Raw genomic sequence first — 24,100 nt, 5'->3', positions numbered from 1 at the left:
CCCCCGTGCCCCATTGCTCTGGCCTGCCTGCCGCCTGTGTCATGTGTCCCTTCCTGCCCGCAGTCGGCGCCCTCCCTGCTTGCTCCTCCCGCCCCCAGAACCTGCCCTTCCAACCGCTTCTGTTCCGTTTCTCGGTGGTGGACGGCAAGGCGGCCGAGCCCCTGCACCCGTCTCTCTGCCCCAGCTTGGAGAGTGTGGAGCTGACCTCCCCGAGCCCTTCGGGGTCGCCCTTCTGCCCCCGCCTGAAGACCTTGTCCTGCGAGGAGGTTTGCCTGCTGGCCGGCAAGCAGGGCCAGGTTTTCGGTACCCTCTCCCCCGAGGAGCTGCTCCCCATCCGCCTCTCCCCCATCGGGGCCTACTCCCCGCCGGCCAGGAGCGCCCTGCCTTTCCTGGAGAGCCCCGATCTGGCTGTGCTTTTCTCCCCTCTCTTCCCCCGCAGCAGAACTTTCCCTGCCTTAGCTTTCCCGACCCGCCAGGTCCCCGAGCTGCCGTTTGGAGCCCGTTGCCCCCTCGACAGCCAGGCTGGAGCGGGCCCGGGGAGACTGTCCCAAGACAGTATGGGAGCCAAGAATCCGGGACGTCCCGCGCAACGTAAGCCGCCCCTTCCCAAACCCTTTCCTTTATCCCCTCTGTCGTTCCCAGACTGGGTCACAAGCAGGGCCTTTTTTGTGGTGGCCCTTACCAGTACTGATTACTGGAAACTCTTTGAGAAGGGAACTGAACGAAATTGGTGCAACCTTGTATATGAATACCAGCACATTTTTAGGTACCCAAAATTAGATTAAATAGATGGAATATGAAAATAGATTAAATATGAAAAGGTACCCTTGAGACTCTCCTGTGGAGGAGGCTTCCTGCTGCATCTCTCCTGCAGAGGAGGCTTCCTGCCGCATCTCTGCCTGTTAGGCTCTCTCTCATTCCCAGTCAGGAGGATTTCAAGTGGGGAGCCGTGCTGGTCTGAAGTAGACATGCAAGACTGGAGTCCAATAGCACCTTAAAGACAAAAAAATATTTCCTGAGTATAAGCTTTCAAGAGTCCAAGTCTGATGAAGGGAACTTTTACTCTTGAATGCTTATACCTGGAAATCCTGTTGGTCTTTAAAGTGCTACTGGACTCAGATCTTGTCATTCAGGAAATGTAGTTCTGTGGATCTCTACATCCAGTGTGGTTGGATAATTCAACTGCTCCCACTCTATGCAACAGAGAAGGCTGTCCGCTGTATCTCTGCACAAGTCACTAGTTAGCTCCCAATCAACCTCTTCTGAAGGTCATTCTGACCTGTATTTGTGTATGAGATGGTCAGGACTTATCATAACAGAGGCATGACAGAGGCTTCCTGCTGCATCTCTGCATGAGTCACTATTCTGGCTTGGCTTCCTTCTAGTCAAGCGCATTTGGGTTTGGTCATTCTGCCCAATCTCTGGATTGGCTTTGATCGGAGCATTTGTGACTTCTGCTATGGAGATGTAGCAAAATAACCTGTCCGTGGTGGAAGGCTGTTTGTTGCAGCTCTGCATGGGTTTCTTCTCTAGGACAGCCTTCTTCTCATCGGGAGGCCCATCCAAAACAGTGACTGTCCCATAAGCACAGGAAGTGGTTATACATTTTAAAAGTAAAGCTTTTGGAATGTAAGAATATAGTGTGTAGTCATGAAAAGGGTGACAAGGACCTACTGACTAGAAATTGTCCTCAGCCTGTCTTCCAGCTGCCCCTCACCCCAGGTTCTCAGACGTTCATTCATAGTCATAAGGGCTAGAAACTTGGATGTTACTAGAATGATAAAATACTAGAATGATAAAAGGGTTGGAACACTTTCCCTATGAAGAAAGGTTAAAGTGCTTGGGGCTCTTTAGCTTGGAGAAACGACGGCTGAGGGGTGACACGATCGAGGTTTATAAGATTATGCCTGGGGCAGAGCAGGTCGAGAAAGAAGTCCTTTTCTCCCTTTCTCACATGCAATGAAATTGCTGAGCAGCCGGGTTAGAATGGATAAAAGGAAGTAAACTTCTTCACCCAAAGAGTGATTAACACATGGAATTCACTACCACAAGAGGTGGCGGCTACAAGTATGGATGGCTTCAAGAGGGAATTAGATAAACATATGGAGCAGAAGTCCATCGGTGGCTGTTAGCCACAAGGTATAGATAGGAACTCTCTGATTGGGGCAAGTGAGGCTCTGTATTTGTGGTGCTGAGTGGGGGGCAAAAGTGGGAGGGCTTCTAGTGTCCTGGCCCCGCTGGTGGACCTCCTGATGGCACCTGGTATTTTTGGCCACTGCGTGACAGAGTGTTGGACTGGATGGGCCATTGGTCTGATCCAACATTGGCTTCTCTTATGTTTATGTTCATATGTGTTTTTTCAAAATGAAAGAAAGCTTTTTCAGAAATGTGGAAAACTAAGCTGGAGATGGGGGCGAGAAACTTCAGAGTTATTTTATTTTGTTTTCAAGAAGAAATCATTTTCAGAGTACGGAATCCTAAGGCAGGGAAGAGAGTTCGGAACGAGGGGAATATAAGAATTGGGGGTGCGGCGGCTAGGACAATACAGTCACAATGAGTATCTGTCAACAGACTGTTTGCTACTCTGGGTACTGCGCCAGTCTAAGCCAGATTTGTGTTCCTTGAGTTATCAGATGTGCTTTTGGGTTTGGGTAAGGGTCACCCTCCCATTAGCCAGACACTAAAGTAAAGGTAAAGGTCCTCTTGCTCGAAAGCCAGTCGAATCCGACTCTAGGGTTGCTGTGCTCATCTCTGTTTCAAAGCCGAAGAGCCAGCGCTGTCCAAAGACGTTTCCGTGGTCATGCGGCCGGTATGACTAAACACCAAGGCGCACGGAACGCTGTTACCTTCCCACTGAAGTGGTACCTATTTCTCTACTTGCAATGTCTTGCTTTCGAAATCCATTAAAGAAGAAACTCTGCTGAGTGGTGTGATAGAATGGTCTCCTGTCAACAGAATAAACTCTTTACTCGTAGAAAGCTAGAATTCAGGGAGAAAGCGCAGATGGAACTTTGACACTTAGCGCTTAGGGCTCTTTAGTTTGGAGAAACGACAACTGAGGGGTGACATGATTGAGGTTTATAAGATTATGCATGGGAAAGAGCAGGTAGAGAGAGGTACTTTTCTCCCTTTCTCACAATACAAGAACTCGTGGGCACTCCATGAAATTGCAGAGCGGTCGGGTTAGAACGGATAAAAGGAAGTACTTCTTCAAAGTTCACCCAAAGTGTGATTAACACTTGGAATTCACTGCCACAGGAGGTGGTGGTGGCTACAAGCATGGACGGCTTCAAAAGGGAATTAGATAAGCATATGGAGCAGAGGTCCATCAGTGGCTATTAGCCACAAGGTATAGATAGGGGCTCTGGGGCAAGTGATGCTCTGTCTTCTTGGTGCTTGGGGGGGGTCAACAGTGGGAGGGCTTCTAATGTCCTGGCCCCACTGGTGGACCTCCTGATGGCACCTGGTATTTCTGGCCACTGTGTGATACAGAGTGTTGGACTGGATGGGCCTTTGGCCTGATCCAACATTGGCGTCTCTTATGTTCTTATGACACGCTAGTTTTCTATATGAGGGGAAGTCCCCCTAGCCTCATGGGTCTTCTTTGCAGTGTGAAGAAGTATAAATCCAGGAACAGCTTTGTGATTCGGTTGTGCTGATGGTCAGGACATGGCCCTAAAATGGCGGTGCTCCATAGCAAATGAAGTGTTGGGGAATTCTCCTACAGTTGTGTGGTTTTCTCCATCTCGATCTTGTAGATCAGGGGCTATCAGTCTGGGAGGTGACGGCTTGCTGTCTTTGGGGTCGGGAAATCCCTGGAGATTTGTTGGGTGGATCCTAGGGACGGCGGGGTTTGGGAAGTAGGGAGACTTCTGTGGGGTATAATGCTCTATAGTTCTGGAGGCCTCACTTCAAAAAAGTTGTGGACAGAACCAATGTTCCCTCTAAGCTGTGGAATCTTGTGAGCAAAAATTCCACTTTGTGAGCTCCTGGCATTAAAGTTGTGAGCAAGTGATTTGGCTACTGCATAAATTAGTTTGCTCTGGAGCCATCCTTCCTGAGCTAAGACAAAAAGGTGTGAGCTGGAGGCTAAAAAACTGTGAGCTAGCTCACACTAACTCAGCTTAGAGGGAACACTGGACAGAACGGAGCGGGTGCAGAGGAGAGTGATGAGGATGATCGGGGGCCTGGAGACCAAGCCCTGTGAGGAAAGGCTGAGGGACTCGGGAATGTTCAGTCTGGAGGAGAGGAGGTTGAGGCTCTCTTGAAGTCTTTGAAGGGCCGTCACTTAGAGGAGGGCAGGGAGCTGTTCCTGTTGGCCGCAGAGGAGAGGACTCGCAATCATGGGTTGAAATTAAGGATGGGAAGGTACTGGCTGGATATTAGGAGAAACGTTTTGACAGTCAGAGTTGTGCCACAGTGGAACCGGGCTGCCTCGGGAGGTGGTGAGCTCCCCCTCCCCAGCAGTCCTTAAGCAGCAGCTGGACAAACCCTTGTCAGGGATGCTCTAGGCCAGTGGAGGCGAACCTATGGCACGGGTGCCAGAGGTGGCCCTCAGAGCCCTCTCTGTGGGCGCGCGTGCCATCGCCCCAGCCAGGCCCAGACCATCATTAAAGTGTCGAATTCTCTGCCAAATAATTTAAAGTAAATGAAAGCATTTGGGATTGCTTTCCTTACTTTGTTTGGATCATCTTAAGTTAATGTATGAGTTGTTTTTTCTAAAGTAAAACCTCTGTTATTCAGGTTAAATTGCTGTGTTGGCACTTTGCGATAAATAAGTGGGTTTTGGGTTGCTGAGAGAACTCTGACACAAACTGCTCTTTTTCAAGGACAGCTGTGCCAGAGCTTGTGACTGACCCAAGGTCACATCAGCAGGTGCAAGTGGAGGAGTGGGGAATCAAACCCGGTTCTCCCAGATTAGAGTCCGCGCACTTAACCACTACACCAAACTGGGGCTAGATGGCCTGCATGGCCCCTTCCCACTCCATGATTCTGTGGTTCTGTACTCTCCGGAGCAGCTGTTTTCTCCAGGAGAATCGGTTTCTGTAGTCTTGAGATAATCTGTAATTCCAGGAGATCTCCAGGTCCCGCCTGGAGTTCCTGGCACACTCAAATGTGTGTCACCAATCACCCAGTGTCAGGTTGGATTCGAAGCTAGAGGAGTATAAGAAGCCGGCGAAACATCTTTTAAACATGGTTCAGAGGGGGCTGCTTCTACTCGGGTCCAGAGAGGCAGGGTCTTGAACCTTCTGGGTGCTGCTGGAGGAAGGGGTTTTAGGCACAGGGGAACAACAGCGCCCAATGGGAGCGGTGGTGGTGAAACACTGGTACAGGGTTGCCACCAACGCCCCCTCTAAGCCGTGGAGCCTTGTGAACCAAAATTCTGCTTAGTGAGCGACTGGCATTAAAGTGGTGAGCGAGGAAGTTGGCTGCTGCATCAATCAGTTTGCTCTGGAGCCCTCCTTCCTGAGCGAAGACGGAAATGCGTGAGCCGGAGGCTAAAAAACTGTGAGCTATCTCCACACTAACTCAGCTTAGAGGGGACACTGGTTGCCATCCTCAAGGTGAGGCCTGGAGATCTTCCTGAATTCCAGCTCATCTCCAGACTACAGAGATCAGCTCCCCTGGAGAAAATGGCTGCTCTGGAGGGTGGACTCTGTGACATTATACCTTCTCCGCTCCAAATTTGGCACTCACAAGGCTCCATCTGCAAATCTCCAGGAATTTCTAGCCAGGAGCTGGCAACCTTAGACTGGGCCCCAGAGGACAAGCCTCCACTGGCAGTCAGAGGTAGACTGCTGCTGCACATGGAGGTTCTCGTTAGCTGGCTTGTCGTGGCACTGTTGATCGATCTCTTATCTATCTGCCTTTGTGCTGAGTGTCATCAAAGAGGAAGAGGTTCTCAGACGGTCTGCCTTTTTCTTCCTGGGGTCCTGCCCGGCCAGAATCCGATACAGCATCTTTCGGGAGCACAAATTCAGTTCAAAGTGTAATAAATTGGGAGCACAAATTATGATAAACTGGACTGACGGTTGGTGGTGAAAGTTGATCCACAAATGAGACTAGCCCCTCAAAATAATTTACTAGCCCACGACATGCTTTTTGACCTATTGATGGCTTGAAAGAGAGAGAGAGAGGGAGAGAGAGAGAGAGAGAAAAGAACCAAACTCTCATCTGATTTACAACTACTCTGGTCTCCTGGAACCCATCGTTGTTCCCCATAGGTGAGCAAGCAAATGGTTATTTACAAGCCAGGTCCAGGGTCTTATTCTCTTGAAAGGGACTGAATATTTTGCTATAAACTGTGCTGTTGTGACATTTTTGGAGTGTAGCCTCTGCCTTCGAGTCCTTAGACATAAGGTGTGTGAAGAGAGGACAGGTATTCAGAGAGATGTGGGTTGGCAACGAGGGTCGGATCCGACCAGGTTTTCTATTGGTGAGAAAGGGTCTGCTGAGGGATTTGGAGGGACAAAGCCATGTGAGAGGGGAGAGGCCAGTGGCTCAGTGGAAGAGCCCCTGCTGGGCATGCAGAAGGTCCCAGGTTCGATCCCCAGCATCTCCAGCTAAAGAGATTAGGTCGAACGTGATGTGAACGACCTCAGCTTGAGACCCTGGAGAGCTCCTGTCAGTCAGAGAAGACAATATTGACCTTGATGGACCAATAGTATGAGGTGGTCTGTGGGTGTTTTGGGGTGGGGCCATGGTTCAGTGGTAGAGCATCTGCTTGGCATGCAGAAGGTCCAAGGTTCAGTCCCCGGCATCTCCAATTAAAAGATCTGGCAGGAGGTGAAGGGAAAGACCTCTGCTTGAGACCTTGGAGAGCTGCTGCCAGTCCGAGTAGACAATGCTGACTTGGATGGACTGATGATCAGTACAAGGCAGTTTCAAGTGCTCCTATAAGAGGAGGGCTACTGTAAGGATCGGAATTAAGTGAGAATTGGATGCCCAAGATGGGTGGATCCAAGCGAGCGTATGGAAGTGTGTAGAGGAAAGCCATCTTTCTGGGCCCACCATGTTAACCCCCGTTCTCCCCCCCCCCTTTCTTCCTCTAGTCCGACATTCTCAGTCTTTTGGTGGGGTCCCGAGCGCAGGCCGTGCCTGGGGGGCAGACGCTGACCGAGTCTCCGTGCAGCTCAGAGAACAAAAGAAAGGTAAGCAGATCAAAGGAGAAATTCTGTTCCGCATCCTTCCTCAAATCCTCTAGAGTCCATATTTTCTGTCAGACCAATAAATCAATTTCCCCATCTGGTTCATCATGACCCCCACCAATACAGCCAGCAAAAGCAAATCAAATCCAGTGTTAAAAGGGAGTTCCCTTCTTGTTATTTCTTTATTTTAAATACTTATTGGCTGCCATTCTCTGTTTTTAAGGTTTCTCATGACACTGTTCAGGGCTTTTTTTGTAGAAAAAGCCCAGCAGGAACTCATTAGCACAATAGGCCAAACCCAACAGCAGACACTCATTAGCATATTAAGCCACTCCCCTCACATCACAGCATATTAGGCCACACCCCATGTTACCACACTCATCTTTTGCTTCTTATTCTGTTTACTTCGTTTGTTGTCAAAACTCTGGGCTTTTTTTGTAGCAGGAACTCCTTTGCATGTTAGGCCATACACCCCTAATGTAGCCAATCCTAATGAGTTTCTGCTGTTGGGTGTGGCCTGTTGTGCTAATGAATTCCTCCTGGGCGTGGCCAACTCAGGAGCCAGCCGGAACTCTGTTCCTGTGCGTTCCTGCCCCAAAATAGCCCTGACACTGTTGCTGCTGTATTTTTCGCACCATCTGTTTGTTCTGAATAGTCTTCAAGGGCTTCCCCATGCAGGCCACTTGACAGTAATCTAGCCTGTTAAACCTCTAAAGCTCAGCTGTTGAACACCAGCAGGTAATAGGGCTTCCTAGTAAAAGCAGCAGCAGATTTTTTTTTAAAGATGCACGTCAAATTATAAAAACAGAGTGGAAAACACTTTCACACGATTCCCCCCCCTAGATCTTTCTGGATCACGTTGGAGAACCTCAAGTAGGAACTGCATCATTGTGCTGGATTGATTCTCAGAAAGTGCTGATTTGCTGGGATCATTCATTTAGGCTGCTTTTTCCCTGGCCCAAGGGTAACCAGCTCAGACCACAGGTCTTATTTATTTTCTGCTACCTGGATCACCAGGGTTATTTTCCATTCTGGGTTCACCAGAGGTCGTTTCGGGGGGATCGCGGGGGATCGCAGTTCCCCCGGGTGAGGTTCGGGGGGCAGGGCACATGACGAAGCCCCGCCCCCACTTCCGGCCGCCCCGCTTCCGGCCCTCATTCAGCCAGGAGGAGGCAGGAGAAGAGGGAGGGTAAGTTGCTTCCTCCCTGCCTCTCCCCACCCCTGCCTGCCTGGGGCCAGGGAGGGCCTTCGCGGGGCTTCCTTGCACTCCCGCCGGCCTTGCAGGTCCACCGCCGGGCCCCTCATGGGGCTCGGCAGTGGAGCTGCAAGGCCGGCGGCGTCGGCCGGGACCGTTGGGGGCGGGGTGTGTGGCCTTATGACACACTTCCGGTGATGTCAGGGGGTGTGGCCTTATGACACACTTCCGGTGATGTCAGGGGGTGTGGCATATGCTAATGAGGTATGCTAATGAGTTCCCCTAGCTCTTTTTCTACAAAACGACCCCTGGGGTTCACTAAGTAGTACACTGCCCTTATGCTATAGCAGTTATTCACCAGCGGGTTGCCTCGTCCACACCAGGAAAACCCAGTTATGAAGGACTGCTATATTGCAACACTTGTGCAGCCTCCAACTCTTCATGGACGTGGCCTCAGACTGAGGGGAAGTACCCCGTGGCTGGGGTGTGCGTGTCAGTGTTTAATTTTGCGAGGCACCTTACACAGCAGCAACAACAAAAAAAGTAGGTCCCTGCCCAGAGGAGCTTACAATTGAAAGCACGTCAAGAAAGCGAGGCACTCTTGTCTGAGGGCCCCTTTCCCCCCTGTTATTTGCGCCTCCATCCAAGAGATGGCGCTGTTGACTCAGAACGTTCTGGGGCCAAGGAGGGGAAAGCATGGGTTTGGGGTGGGGGGAGCCCTGCATGCACCTTTCATATTGGGGACACCTTCCCCAATTCCCATCTTAGCTGAGCCTGTTGCCATGGCGACTGCCAGTTCTTCTTGCACCTTTATTCTTTGGAACAGGCACAGAGAGGAAGGGTTACTATGGCAACACGTCTGCGTTCCGGGAACTCCCAAGAGGAGAGAGACCGCTTGTAACAGGCACCATCTCCCTACAGCCTCCCCCACCTTGGGATCAATAGATAGATAGTCTGTTTATCTATCTGTTCATCCGTCGATCCACTTAAGTGTGCGGACTCTAATCTGGGAGAACCGGGTTTGAGTCCCCACTCCTCCACTTGCACCTGCTGATGTGACCTTGGGTCCGTCACAAGCTCTGGCACAGCTGTCCTTGAAAAAGACCAGTTTGTGTCAGAGTTCTCTCAGCCCCACCCACCTCACGGGGTGTCTGTTGTGGGGAGGGGGAGGAAAAGGAGTTTGTAAGCCGCTCTGAGACTCCAAGTGAAGGGCGGGGTATAAATCGGGATAACACCCATGTCCCTCCGCCTCCTCCTCCTCCTCTTCTTCTTCTTCTTCTTCTTCTTCTTCTTCTTCTTCTTCTATCTGTCGCAGACAGGCCGGTGAGAGCCACCTTGGCAGCGCTGTTTTGGACTAGGAACCTGGGAGACCGGAGTTCAAATGCCGTCTCTGCTTCCTAGGGGACCTCGGGCCAGTCACTCTTTTTGAGAGCCAGCTTGGTGTAGCAGTGAAGAGTGGCGGACTCTAATCTGGAGAACCGGGTTTGATTCCTCCATTCCTCCCCATGAAGCCAGCTGGGTGGCCTCGGGCCCGTCACAGGCGCTCTCTCCGAGCTCTCTCAGCCCCACCTGCCTCACAGGGTGTCTGTTGCGGGGAGAGGAAGGGAAGGTCTGTCAGCCCCTCTGAGGCTAGGGTTCCCAACCTCCAGGTGGTGCAAACAAAACACAAGAATACTCTGCCACGCTGTACAAATCACCCTTGAGACTACTTTCTTATACAGTTCTACTTACGATAAAGGATAGACGTCACAAATGGTTTTGCCACCTTGCAGGGGTCATTTTGTAGAAAAAGAGGTGCAGGAGCTCATTAGCACAACTCATTAGCATAACTTGTTTGCATATGCCACACCCCCTGACATCACCGGAAGTGTGTCAGAAGGCAACACCCACCACTCAGGCTCCACTGGACTGTTTTGGATTGCTAGCTATTGGGGGGGGGGACGCGCAGATCTGACTTCACAGAGGAGGGGGAGAGCTTGTACCTGATGGTGGGCTGGGGAGGGGGCTCTGCAACTTACCTGGCTGCTTCTTGCTCTGAGGGCTGCAGGGAGCAGGGGGCGGGGCTTGTTGCATGTGCCCGCTCCCTGGGCTCCTTACTGCCGGAGCTCTGCTCCTGTGCGCTCCCGCAGGAAATGACCCCTGCCACCATGCATAGATGACATCTGCACCAGTTGAATAGTGACCTGATGCGCCTCGAAAGTGCAAGTCTCTCTTCAGAATGATGTGGTCACCGGCTCACGGTGCAGAGAAGAGTTTCCAGAAGAAAAATCACAGTGGATGGCATGAGCTCAGGAGGACTAGCTGTAGCGCGAACCAAAGGAGCGGCGGCGGCGGCACACCAAGGTTGCTTTGCCGTTTCTTAGGGCTTCATCAGGCCGCTTTTCTTAGTGATGGAGCTCAACCCAGCTCTGGCAAGATTCAAAGTGGCATGAAGTCTACAAGTGTGTTCCAAAGAGCTAGGAATCAGGCTCGGGGGCAAGTGCCTCAGGGCCAGGGACCTGTGTGCCTGTCAAGTGTCACAGAATCATAGAATGTTAAGAGTCGGAAGGGACCTTGCAGGTCATCTAGTCCAGCCCCCTGCACTCTGCAGGCGCACAGCCGAAAGACAGCCCTACAACATACCTGCAAGATGGTCGTCCAGCCTCCGCTTGGAAACGTCCATCGAAGGAGCACCCACCACCTCCCGAGGCCGTCTGTTCCGCTGCTCAACCACCCTTACAGTTAGGCGGTTCCTCCTGATATTTAGCTTTACTTATCTATATAAGAAATCATGTATAATCCATCTAATGGACCTGCCGAGAGTGAACTGCTGGGCAAGTTCATTGGACAGGACGCGAGAGGCACTAGGGATCTGATGTCCACCCCACCCCGCTAAGAATCCCGTCTTGCGTTTACTTCCTTGCAGCCTTGCTCGTGGCAGTGAGTGCCTCGGTGGACAGGATCGTGGCCCATTTCAGCACCGCCAGGAACCTCGTCCAGAAGGTGATTCCCAAGGAGGCCTGCCCGCCACCAACTACGGCTCGGAGGCCGCCCAGAGTTATGTCTGATCTTCACTAGGTTTGAGACCAGTAGCCCCTTTGAGACCGACAAGATTTTCAGGGTATCTGACAAGGGAGTGTCAGAGAGACCGAGAGCCAGTTTGGTGTAGTGGTTAAAGCGCCCGGATTCTAATCTGGGAGAACCCGGTTTGATTCCCCACTCCTCCACTTGCAGCTGCTGGATGACCTTGGGCAAGCCCTAGTTCTGATAAGAGCTGTCCTTGAAAAAGAGCAGTTTCTGTCAAGAGCTCTCTCAGCCCCGCCTACCTCACAGGCAATGTTCCCTCTAAGCTGTAGAGTCCTGGGGGCAAAAAATTCTACTTTGTGAGCTACCGGCATTAAAGTTGTGAGCAGGTGATGTGGCTACTGCATAAATTAGTGTGTTCTGGAGCCATCCTTCCGGAACTGAGACAAAAATGTGTGAGCCGGAGGCTAAAAAACTGTGAGCTAGCTCACACTAACTCAGCTTAGAGGGAACACTGCTCACAGGGCGTCTGTTGTGGGGAGGGGAAGGGAGAGGAGATTGTAAGCCGCTCTGAGACTCTGAGTGAAGGGCGGGGTATAAATCCAATCCCCCCCCCCCCGAAAGCTCATACCCCCAACATCTTGCTGGTCTCTAAGATGCTACAGACTATCACAGGTATCCTCTGAAAGGGATCTCAAGATTCCAGGGTTCCCCTGGCGAAAAAGGCAGCTCTGGAAGGCGGGCTCTGAGGCGTCCTGGAGTCCTCCCTCCCCTCCCTAAATTCCACGCTCCCCAAATCTCCAGGAATTCCCCGACCCAGAGATGACAACCCCGTTTCCAAACGGTGTGCATGTGTGCGTGCGTGTGCTCACACATGACTGCAGAGGAACACATTGGGAGCGTTCAGACGGGGGCTTTACACCGGTATAGGTGCCGGTTGCAATCGCTGTACTCACTGGCGTTCAGACAGGGAACATCTGCCTCCTGTCCCTAACCGGTGTAAAGCCCTTTACACCGTTGCACTCTGCCACTAGGTCCCAAGTGGCGGTATACTGAGTGCAACGGTTGCTTTCGATCTTCCCCGGCGTCTGATCACTCTCCACCAGTGCCTAGCCATTTCCGTTGGAAGCCTGAGGCTTCCGGTTTCCCCCCGCCATTTTTTTTTTAAACGGAGCAATATGCGCTTGGGCGAAGCTTCGCCCTGAGCGTTTGTTTAAAAAAAAACAAAAAACCTTACTTTACCTATCCGGAGGAGTCCGGGACTTCAGGGAGGCCAGTTTGGGCTTTAAACTTTAAAGGTAAGTCCTTACCTTTAAAGTTTAAATGTAATGGGGGGGGGGTTTGAGCATGCGCAAAGATCGCCATTCTGTGAATGGCTGCCTATGCACATGCTCAAACTGTGTTAAAAAAATAAAAAGCCGACGCCCGCAGCGTGTGACCGGGTGTACAACGATGGATGGGAACCGCAAAATGGAGGTAAGTGTGATCGCGTTTCTGCCGGCATAAACTGCACCGGTTCCAACCGCTGCAGTTTATGCCGGCAGAAAGCCCCCGTCTGAACGCACCCATTCTGTAGCTTTGTGTGTGTCCCCCTTCCCGGCCCAGGTATCCTCCTGGCCAGCGTTCCCTCTAAGCTGAGTTAGTGTGAGCTAGCTCACAGTCTTTTAGCCCCCGGCTCATACATTGTTGCCTTAGCTCAGGAAGGAGGGCTCCAGAGCAAACTAATTAGTGCGGTAGCCAAATCGCTCCCTCACAACTTTCATGCCAGTAGCTCGCAAAGTAGAATTTTGGCTCACAGGACTCCAGAGCTTAGAGGGAGCGTTGCTCCTGGCAACTATCCACATCGATGTAGAGGGCGTCAAAGTATTTACATTTCTGGCCGCCGTTTTCTTGGCCAGGACCATAAATACAGGCACAAGCAAACCCCCTCGTCTGCCTGGCTGGCAGCCGAAGGAGGTGGGAATCCAGCTCCCTGCTGCGGTTGTGTGTGTGTGTGTGGGGGAGAGAATCTAATTAGAAAACTCTAATTACCCATTAACCAAGAGAGGGGTGGCTGCCTGCTTCCCCTGCCAGAGCCGACGCAGCCGTTTCCTTTCCCCCCCCCCCGCAGGCCCAGCTGGGAGACAGCCGGCTCAACCCAGAGGTGGGCTACCTCGTCGTGAGCACCCTGTGCCCGGCCCTGCGTGCCCTGGTGTGCGACGGCTTGAAGCCCTTCCAGAAGGACGTCATCACCGGCCAGAGGCCCAGTTCCCCGTGGAGCGTCGTTCAAGCCCAGCAGGTGGGCAATGGGAGAGAGAGAGGGGGCCGCGTTAGTGCAGATTCGGTTTTCTGATGAACTGGGTCCTGTCATGGGATGCCAACCTCCAGGTGGGACCTGGAGACTTCCCAGTTCTATAGGTGATCTCCAGATGGCAGAGATCAGATTCCCCGGGAGAAAAGAGCCAGAGTTCATATAGCGTAAGAACAAAGTTTGAGTCCAGTGGCACCGACAAAGCTTATGCCCAGCATTAAATTTTGCTGGTCTTAAAGGTGCCACTGGACTCAGACTTTGTTGGGTGAGAGCCAGTTTGGTGTAGTGGTTGAGTGCGCGGACTCTAATCTGGGAGATCCGGGTTTGATTCCCCACTCCTCCACTTGCACCTGCTGGATGACCTTGGGCAAGCTGTAGTTCTGTCAGAGCTGTTCTTGAAAAAGAGCAGTTTCTGTCAAGAGCTCTCTCAGCCCCACCTACCTCACAGGGCATCTGTTGTGGGGAGGGGGAGGGAAAGGAGTTTGTAAGCCAATCCAATCTCTTCTTCTTCTTCTCTTCTCTCAAGTGCAGTCCTCGAAAGAGCTCTCTCAGCCCCACCTACCTCACCGGGTGTCTGTTGTGGGGAGGGGAAGGGAAAGGAGTTTGTAAGCCGCTCTGAGACTCCCTTGGGTAGTGGAGGGTGGGATATAAATCCATTCTCTTCTTCTGTGTATCTGAAGAAGAGTGCATGCACATGAAAGCCGCCACTGTACCACCATCGCACCGCCACCATAAATGGTGTGGATACCAACGAGGTGCAAGACGGCCCTGGGACGAAGATTGGACGGCAGTGTTGTTACGGAACTTACGCCGTTGTTCTGGGTTTATTTTACCAGAACCCATCTTGGAATTGAGAATTGAAGTGACACCTAGAGGACTGTAGCAACATCTAGAGCACCTGCACTTTATGTATTATTGGATTGTTTTATTCTGTTTTTAGTGTTTTAATCATGGCTTCGTGCCCTACTTGTTTGATCTTGGCTCTGTGCCCTAATTGTTAGCCGCCCTGAGCCCATTCTGGGGAGGGCGGGATATAAATCGAACAATAGATAAATAAAATAAATAAATAAAATACCCAGAATTACATTTTGTTGGTCTTAAAAGTGCCACTAGACTCCAACTTTGTTCTGTGTATCTGGAGAAGTGTGCACACACACGAAAGCTTATCCCCAGAACCAGTGTTCCTTCTAAGCTGAGTGAGTGTGAGCCAGCTCACAGCTTTTTAGCCTCTAGCTCAAACATTTTTGTCTTAGCTCAGGAAGGAGGGCTCCAGAGCAGACTAATTTATGCAGTAGCCAAATCGCGTGCTCACAAGTTTAATGCCAGTAGCTCACAAAGTAGAATTTTTGCTCACACGACTCCACAGCTTAGAGGGAGTATCGCCCAGAATTAAACTTTGTTGGTCTTAGAAGGTGCCACTGGACTCAAACTTTGTTCTGTTACTTCAAACCAACACGGCTACCCACCTGAATCTATGTACCAGAAGGAACACTAAGGTTTTTTTGGTTGGGTAATAGCTCCCGATAATACTAAACAGGTAAGCATTTGCGTACCTTGAATGATACCTCAAAAATCTGAGCTACCAACCACATATCTTTTGCATAATGGCCAGAAAGACTGAATTGTTAGCATGTAAGTCTATAGGAGCTGCGGTGGCTCAAGTGGTTAAGACGCTGAACTGCAGGCTGTGGAAGGGCGGTAGTTCAGCAGTTCGAAACCCCAGTTGCCGTCTCTAGTTCCAGCCTAGCAGTTCGAAAGCAAGAAATTGCAAGTAGATAAACAGGTACCACTTCGGTGGGAAGGTGACAGCGTTCCGTGCACCTTGATGTTTAGTCATGCCGGCCAGATGACCATGGAAACGTCTTCGGACAGCGCTGGCTCTTCGGCTTTGAAACGGAGATGAGCACCGCAACCCTAGAGTCGGATTCGACTGGCTTTCGAGTAAGGGAACCTTTACCTTAAGTCTATAGGGCTGCAGAGACCTGTGTTGAAATCCCCACTTGCCGTGAGACTTCCGAGGACCAGTCAGCCTTGCAGCTTAACCTACCTCAACGGGCTGTTGTGAGGATAATCTGGAAGGGAGAAGCCTGTACGTCAGAGATGAGTTTGCTCTGGAGCCCTCCTTCCTGAGCGAGGACAAAAATGTGTGAGCCGGAGGCTAAAAAACCTGTGAGCTAGCTCACACTAACTCAGCTTAGAGGGAGCACTGCGACGCCAAGGGAACTAGGCGGCAGAGGCCAAATTCGAACCGGCAGGTCTCTGAGAAACTACGGTCCAGTGGTTCTCATAGCCAAGTGGGCCCTTCCCAACTTCCTTGAGGGGGGGGAACCTATTTCAAAGGCCTCCGGTCACAGGGTGACTCCTTTTCCCTGCATGTCTGTGAATCTTTCCTTTTGGTTCCCCCCCCCCCCAGGACCCCACACCCGCTCCCTGAACGCACTCTACTGGCGGGTGTCTCGGCTGGCACCGCTCCGGAGCAACCAGCAACGCTTCCATGCCTTTATCCTAGGACTACTGAAGTAAGTAGACCGGTGTGTGTGTGTGTAGATGGTAAAGAAGAAAAGGGAGCTGGTGGGGTGATGAGGGGAATCGTCCCGAGGGCCGCGGTGCTCATAATTACATTTGGTTCTGTTCCCTTCAGCATGAAGCAGTTAGAACAGTGGTTCTCCAACCTGCAGCAGAACACAGGTAAATAGTGGGCTTTGGGGAGGGTTCCTTGCTCATAGGGCAGGGGACCCTCGGTGGGTCTTAGCAACAGTTTGGTTTTGAACCTTCAGGGCACCTGTCGTTGAGACAGCCGTTTAGCTAAGAGCCAGTTTGGTGTTGTGGCTAGGTGTGCGGTCTCTAATCTGGGAGAACCGGGTTTGATTCTCCCTACACAGCTGCTGTTGTGACCTTGGGTCAGTCACAAGTTTTCTCAGAGCTGTTCTCTCACAAGCAGTTCTGGAGAGAGCTCTCTCAGCCTCACCTACCTCCCAGGGTGTCTGTTGTGGGGAGGGAAAGGGAAAGGAGATTGTAAGCCGCTCTGAGACTCCTTTGGGTAGTGAAGGGCAGGGTGTAAATCCAAACTCTTATTATTATTATTATAGTGGGGCCTCAAAATAGTGATCTTTTAGCTAAAGAAGGGAGGATAAAACTTTAAACTGTGGCCTGGATTAGTTAAGCAGTGGAGCACAACAGATTTTCTGTAATTCTTCCCTTTAAAAAAAAAAAAAAGAGGTATCCAATTTCCCTTTTTTACTGTGTTTTTTTGGGGTTTGTTTTGCATAATCCTTGCTGGTTTTGAAGTCTACCTATAAACAAATGCTGGGAATCTTCTCCGGCCTGCTGTCCAGCTCAGCAGGCACCTTCCTTTTCCTAAGGACTAAGAACTTTTTTTAAAAAAGTCAAGGTTCTCCCGAAGTATGATGCTGTATTTAACTCATGAACACATGAAGCTGCCTTATACTGAATCAGACCATCAAGGTCAGTATTGCCTACTCAGACTGGCAGCTGCTCTTCAGGGGCTCAGGTGGAAGTCTTCCACATCACCTACTGCCCGCTCCTTCCAACTGGAGATGCTGGGGATCGAACCTGGGACCTTCTACACGCCAAGCAGTTCTGTCCAGGGCTCTTTTTGTAGGAAAAGCCCAGCAGGAACTCATTAGCATAATAGGCCACACCCAACAGCAGGAACTCATCAGCATATTAGGCCACACCCCTGACAGCACAGCTCATTAGCACATTAGGCCGCACCCCCATGTTACCAGAAGTGTGGTCATCCAGCCACACCCACCTTTTGCTTCTTATTCTGTTTACCTTGTCAAAACCCAGGGCCTTTTTTTGTAGCAGGAACTCCTTTGCATGTTAGGCCACACACCCCTAATGTAGCCAATCCTAATGGGTTTCTGCTGTTGGGTGTGGCCTATTACGCTAATGAGTTCCTGCTGGGCGTGGCCAATTAGGGAGCCAGCCGGAACTCCGTTCCCACCCAAAAAATAGCCCTGGTTCTGTCCCTGAGCCACATCATTCTGTGATTTTTTTCCCGTTTCATTGCCCGTCTCCGTTTCTGACCTGTGTGAGTTCTTTCCCACCTGCAGACCTCATCTCTGCCCTCTACCTGCCCTCGGCCTTTCTGGTCCTCACCCAAGGCTTTTGCCGCCGCTGGGCCGAAGAAGTCCTCCTCCTCCTCCAGCCGCTCTCCACCCTGACCTTCCAGCTGGACCTTCTCTTTGAGTACCATCACCTGTCCCTGGACGTGCGGCCGGCGTCCCATCAGGCGGGGATGCCGGCGGATCTCTCCGCAGCTTCCCGGAAGGTCTGTGGGCCTGGCCGCCCGCATTTGGCGAGGCACCCGGGTGCCGTCTCCAGCCTGACGGAAGGGCCCCTGGCCCAATCTAGCCCCCTCCACGAGCCTCAAGCGGGGGTCAGCCTGCCCCAGAGACTGCTGCAGTGGGGGGATCTCCTCATCCACACGCTGCGGGGCGGCGAGGCCCCCCCCAAGCTGGAGTCGTGCCCCCCGTCCGACGGCCCAGGGACCGAAGAGAAGCAGCGCAGCTGGTGGGACCAGCTGAACATGGCTTCGGGGGCCTACGCGGACTCCTCCGACTCCTCCTCTAAGCAGGAGGGCCTGCCTTTCGCCCGCTGGACCAAGCTGCGGATGGCTCTAGAGGAAGCCGTGAAGGAGGTCTGCGCGGGAACGGGGGGCGCTGCCCCCGGCTCCGACGTGCCCAGCCCCGGAAGAAACAGCGTGGAGATGCTGACAAAGACACCCACCAATGAGACGGAGCACTCTCCCGGAGTTGTTGCGGAATGGAAGCTGGAGATGTGTCGATCCGGTGCTGCAGAGACTGGTTCCCAGGAGGCCGATGAGAAGTCGGATGCCGCGGAGAGCCCCGGGAAAGGGCAGAGGTTGGGGTGGCTCTTTGGAGCCACTTCCCCGGCCGTTTTGGGATCTCCCCCCGAGTCCGAGTCTAGTGTGCCCAAGTCCAGGTAAGGCCCCTGAACAGCCCACTAAACTGGTGTCAGAGAGATCCCCCTCCCCAGGTTTCGAGCTAGGAAGCCTCTTTCTCCTCATCGTATCAGAATTCCAGGTCATCTGCATGGAATGATTGGCCATGGACTCTGGATACTTCCATGGGAATGCTTGTTCATGCAACATGTTCATGGCCACAAGATGCAGCCAGCCGCCAGCTTTGATGGCTTTTTTTAAAAAAATCAGGGAATTGGTAGATTTCATCACAGAGGTTTAACAGGAACTGCTAGCTAAAAATGGCTAAATGGCGCTTCCGTGTACAGTTTCTCTGAACCTCTGTTGCCAGGGATGGTGGAGGTTACACAACAAACAAAAATACCGTGGAGAATAATGAAAACAAGTAGGCAATGTGTGTGTGTGAATGAAAATGCATTAACAATAATAAAGTCACAACTTTTCAGCATTCAGAGACAATATCAACATCCAAAGTGCATATTGCATGAAAGAGTCCAAATCAAAGCAAGCCATAACAGTCAACATGAAATAAAGTTGCATATTGGAGCATATTGCTTGATGTGGTTGATGTGAAGCTAACTCCATTGAACTCCCTGGATTGGTGAACAGGGCTATTTTGGGGCAGGAACGCACAGGAACGGAGTTCTGGCTGGCTTCAGAGTTGGCCACGCCCACTACAGCTAAAACCTCTGTGTGCGTGGCTACAGAGGGAAGGCATGGAGAGTGACCCCCCCAGCGACTCGAAGCGGGCGGGCCAGGGGGGGCCTGGTAGGATCGGGGAGGCATTTAAGGGGCGGCTTGCCAGGCATCCCGCAGCCGTGGGGCACCTGGGCAAGTCAAGGGAAGACATTGGGTGTGGCCTAATATGCTAACGAACTGTGCTGTTGGGGTGTGTGGCTAATATGCTAATGAGTTTCTGCGGTTGGGTGTGGCCTATTATGCTAATGAGTTCCTGCTGGGCTTTACCTACAAAAAAGAGCCCTGTCGGTGAGTCTTGTGTCCCTGCCTTCTCTTCTGAAGAAGCATTTTGCGAAACGATTCCCAAGTCGAAGTTATGGGAGAGAGGAAAAAGGAACATCTGTATCTTCTTGTTGAGGATCACACACGCAAGCACCTCATTTCCGCAGACCACTTTATTTCACGTCGACTGTTCTGGCTCGCCTTGATACGGATTTGGATGTTTACATGCGACATGGCGCCTTGAATGTTGAGACTGTCTCTGAACGCTGAAAAGGTGTGGCTTTGTTACTGTTAATGCATTTTCATTCACACACACACCGCGCCTACTTGTTCCCGTTATCCTCCACGGTATTTATGTTTGTTGTGTCATCCTCTTCCGTGGTTCTCTCTGGTTGTATTTTCTGTACGGAGTGTGGGGGGCGATGGAGGAGCAGTCCTCCTTACACGGCTTGTGGATTTCCCTTCCTTGGCGCATCTAGGTGGCCACAGCGAAAGGACAAAGGGTAGCCGTCAGTTGACCTGGAGAAAACGGCCGCTTTGGAAGACGAACCCTATAGCGTTCTATCCCATGGAAGCCCCTCCCCTCCCCAAACTCCTCCCTCCTCAGGCTCCGCCCCCCAAACCTCCAGGTATTTCCCAACCCGGAGCTGGCAAGTAACTATTAGCTAGTGAGAGCCAGTCGAGTGGTTAGTGTATTGGCCTTGGATCCTGAGGTTCAGATGCTTCCTCCGCCACCCAGCTTGCTTCTCACGCTCCTCCAGCCTTTGCCTACTCTACAGGGCTGATGTTAAGGATGAAACGGGGAATTGTGTCTGCTTCCCTGTGAGCTCCTTGGGGGAAGGGTAGGGTAGTGCTATACTAGGCGGGATTGAGCCGTCTTGATAAGCCTTCAGGAGCTTTGGTGGCTCAAGTGGTTAGGACGCTGAACTGCAGGCTGTGGAAGGTCAGTAGTTCAGCCGTTCGAGACCCGGGTTGCCGCATGATGGAGTGAGCTCCCGTCTCTAGTCCCAGCTCCTGCCAACCTAGCAGTTCGAAAGCAAGAAATTGCAAGTAGATAAATAGGTACCACTTCGGTGGGAAGGTAACGGCGTTCCATGCGCCTTGGTGTTTAGTCATGCCGGCCACGTGACCACGGAAACGTCTTCGGACAGCGCTGGCTCTTCGGCTTTGAAACGGAGATGAGCACCGCAACCCTAGAGTCGGACTCGACTGGCTTTCGAGCAAGGAAAACCTTTACCTTTACCAGCTGGATCTTAGGAAAAACTTTTCCCCAGTAAGAGTAGTTCAGCAGTGGAATCAGCTGCCAAGGGGGGTGGTTGGCTCCAGATCGCTGACAGTCTTGAAGCAGCGGCTGGACAAAGGGTCGTCAGGGATGTTCTCGGCTGGTCCAGCATTGAGCAGGGGGTTGGACTGGATGGCCTCTGTGGCCCCTTCCAACCCTTGTGATTCTATGATTCAGTTCGATACGTTTATTACACGGTGCAATCCTGCCCTGCGGAGTCTTGTCATTAGAGCAGAATTTGAATCCAGATTCCTAAGGCCCAAGTCCACCCCATCCTCAGACGTATACCCGAGTGGCCCATCGATTTTTGGAGTCAGTAATCCTGCCCCCAGGGGTCATTTCCTGCAGGAGCGCACAGGAGCGGAGCTCCGGCAGTAAAGAACCCAGGGGGCGGGCACATGCAACAAGCCCCACCCCCTGCTCCCAGCACCCTCAGTCAGAGCAAGAAGCAGTCAGGTAAGCTGCAGAGCCCCTCCCCGTCCAAAACAGTCCAGTGGCACCTTTAAGACCAAGTTTTATCCAGGTACAAGCTCTCCCTCCTCTGTGAGGGCAGATCTGTGTGTTCCCCCCCCCATAGCTAGCAATCCAAAACAGCCCAGTGGAGCCTGAGCGGTGGGTGTTGCCTTCTGACACACTTCCGGTGATGTCAGGGGGCGTGGCATATGCAAATAAGTTATGCTAATGAGCTATGCTAATGAGCTCCTGCACCTCTTTTTCTACAAAATGACCCCTGCCTGCCCCCCTTCCCAAGCAGGCGCCCGTCTAGCTGGCTGACCCCCAGCATCAATGTCCTGGCTCTCGTGATGAAGTCGGCACCCGCGGAGAAGAGCTGGGTGGAGGAGTCATGGGAGGAAGGCCGGCCAGATCCCCTGCAGACCTACAGGTGAGCCTGCCCTTATTGGATGGGAGACTAGCGGGAGCCATCGTGCACGTCGGGAAAGGTTCAGGTGGGCGGCCGTGCTGGTCTGAAGCGGCAGAACAAATCTGGAGTCCAGTGTCACTTTTAAGACCCACAAAGTTTAATTCTGGGTGTCGGTTTTCTTGCGCGTGCACACTTCTGCAGAGTCGGGTGGGTTAGCCGTGTTGGCCTGAAGCAAAGGAACAAAGTTGGAGTCAGTGTTCCCTCTAAGCTGAGTTAGTGTGAGCTAGCTCACCATTTTTTAGCCTCCGGCTCACACATTTTTGTCTTAGCTCAGGAAGGATGGCTCCAAAGCAACTAATTTATGCAGTAGCCAAATTGCTCACTCACAACTTTCATGCCAGTCGCTCACAAAGTAGAATTTTTGCTCACAAGACTCCACAGCTTAGAGGGAACATTGGTTGGAGTCCAGTGGCATCTTTAAGGCCCACAACGTTTAATTCTTCCGGGTATAAAGTTTCGTGTGCTTGCCCACTTCCTCGGGTGGCTAATGGCTAGGAGCGCGATCAGATGATGGAATGTGTATGTTTGGTGTAGTGGTTAGGAGTGCGGACTGTAATCTGGGGGAACCGGGTTCGATTCCTCACTCCTCCGCATGCAGCCGCTGGTGTGACCTTGGGTCAGTCACAAGTTCTCTCAGAGCTGTTCTCTCAAGGGGAGTCTCCGAAAGAGCTCTCTCAACCCCACCTAGCTCAGAGGGTGTCTGTTGTGGGGAGGGGAAGGGGAAGGAGATTGTAAGCCGCTCCGAGACTCTGAGTGAAGGATGGGGTATAAATCCAATCTCCTCCTTCTCCCACGAAAGCTTATACCCAGACTTCAACTTTGTTGGTCTTAAAGGTGCCACTGGACTCAGACTTTGTCGAAAAATGCTGTTCCAGTACTATTAGGGTGAAGACTAGGGGCCAGATCTCCCATTTATTACAGGAGACCTCCAGGCAATTGTTCCCGGTCCCCACTGGCACTTCACAGGCTGGCGGGGGGGGGGTAGAGGAGGTGCCAGTGTGTGATGTCACGGCACAAAACTGGTTTAACCATAGAGTTTTGGGTATGTCCTAGAGTGTTGCCCAATGTGATGATGTCACTTCCGGTTTTGCGCGGGAAGTGACATTGTACGCTGGCACGCCTGTCCTGTCCCCCCCCCCCGGTCCTTCTGGTAGGTTGCTGCCTCTGTTTCAAAGGTGAAGACAGACATAACATTCGGTGGTTGAAGTGCACACATTGGATTGGACCCAACCAGCAATTTCATGTAGATCTGAATTACCTCCCAGACCTGTTCTGTCAAGGCAGGTCAGAATGTGACCGTGGTATCATAGGAACGTAAGAGAAGCCATGTTGGATCAGGCCGATGGCCCAACCAGTCCAACACTGTGTCACACAGTGGCCAAAACCTAGGGTCCATCAGGAGGTCCAGCAGTGGGGCCAAAACTCCAGAAGCCCTCCCACTGTTGCCCCCCACCAGCACCAAGAATACAGAGCATCACTGCCCCAGACATAGTATTCCATTTATACTTTGTGGCCAATAGCCACGGATGGGCCTCTGCTCCACATGTTTTACCCAGTCCCCTCTTGAGGCATGGAAAGGGATAGGGCAAGATTTGAGTGGAAAAGTTAGCGGAAACCTTTCCATTTTTTGGCTCTGAAGAGAAGTAGCTCATACTGCAGTGAATGTGCGTTTAAAATAACCCCAGCATGTTCCAATGTTCCATCTGTCTTCACCCGTAAAACGTTACATCTGTCTTCACTCTTCGTCTAGATTGTTTCCCTTAACCGTGCCCATTTAAATACTGTCTCTGTTCACCTTTAGCCAGGCTCCGTCTTTAAAGTACCAATTCCACTGTCCCGTATAACAATATTTGATGGTGATCGTTACGAATGTGGTAATTAACGACTGTGCTGGTGCTGACAGGGCTGTTTAAGAAAACACCGAGGCGCAGGGGCAGTGGTGAATCTCTGGACGATACCATTTCAGACTGCGGGTGGAGATGTACATGACCGAATGCTTCTCTGCTTTAAAAAGAAAAATTCCCCGCGCATAGAAAGCTACCTTGTACCCTTTCTCGTCCTCCATGGGGATTTTCTTACGCCCGTCTCTCTGTCCACCCAGGGCCGTACGCGCCCTCTGTAACCACATGGGGACCGGGGCGGATCAACTGAGCTTCCGCAAAGGCGACATTCTTCGAGTCTTGGATACGGTCAACGAGGACTGGATCCAGTGTTGCCGTGGCGACAGCAGAGGCCTGGTTCCCGTCAGCTACACCTCTCTCATCCTGTGAGCCGAGGGCCGGGCAGCGGGTGGGGAAAAAGAGGCCACGCCAGAGCAACCTTCACACGCAC

General features: G+C 51.9%; 1 protein-coding gene across 1 annotated transcript in view; it reads left to right on the top strand.

Moving 5' to 3' along the window:
- The window catches only part of RUSC1 (RUN and SH3 domain containing 1), a 36,376-nt gene extending 12,291 nt beyond the window's left edge, over window positions 1-24,085 (top strand). Inside the window, exons 2-10 of the mRNA XM_015422054.1 lie at window positions 64-591; window positions 7,053-7,151; window positions 11,249-11,325; window positions 13,457-13,621; window positions 16,040-16,155; window positions 16,278-16,324; window positions 17,716-18,607; window positions 21,599-21,730; window positions 23,871-24,085. Coding sequence (XP_015277540.1) covers window positions 64-591; window positions 7,053-7,151; window positions 11,249-11,325; window positions 13,457-13,621; window positions 16,040-16,155; window positions 16,278-16,324; window positions 17,716-18,607; window positions 21,599-21,730; window positions 23,871-24,039 — 2,225 coding nt within the window. The 3' untranslated portion in view covers window positions 24,040-24,085. The remainder of the gene's footprint in view (window positions 1-63; window positions 592-7,052; window positions 7,152-11,248; window positions 11,326-13,456; window positions 13,622-16,039; window positions 16,156-16,277; window positions 16,325-17,715; window positions 18,608-21,598; window positions 21,731-23,870) is intronic.
- Window positions 24,086-24,100: the final 15 nt, after the last annotated feature.

This window comes from Gekko japonicus, unplaced genomic scaffold, assembly GCF_001447785.1.
Source record: "Gekko japonicus isolate JY-2015 unplaced genomic scaffold, Gekko_japonicus_V1.1 scaffold1009, whole genome shotgun sequence".
NCBI classification, from domain to species: domain Eukaryota; kingdom Metazoa; phylum Chordata; class Lepidosauria; order Squamata; family Gekkonidae; genus Gekko; species Gekko japonicus.
The sequence above is the reverse complement of the archived record's forward strand: the minus strand, read 5'-3'. Positions and strand labels throughout refer to the sequence as shown.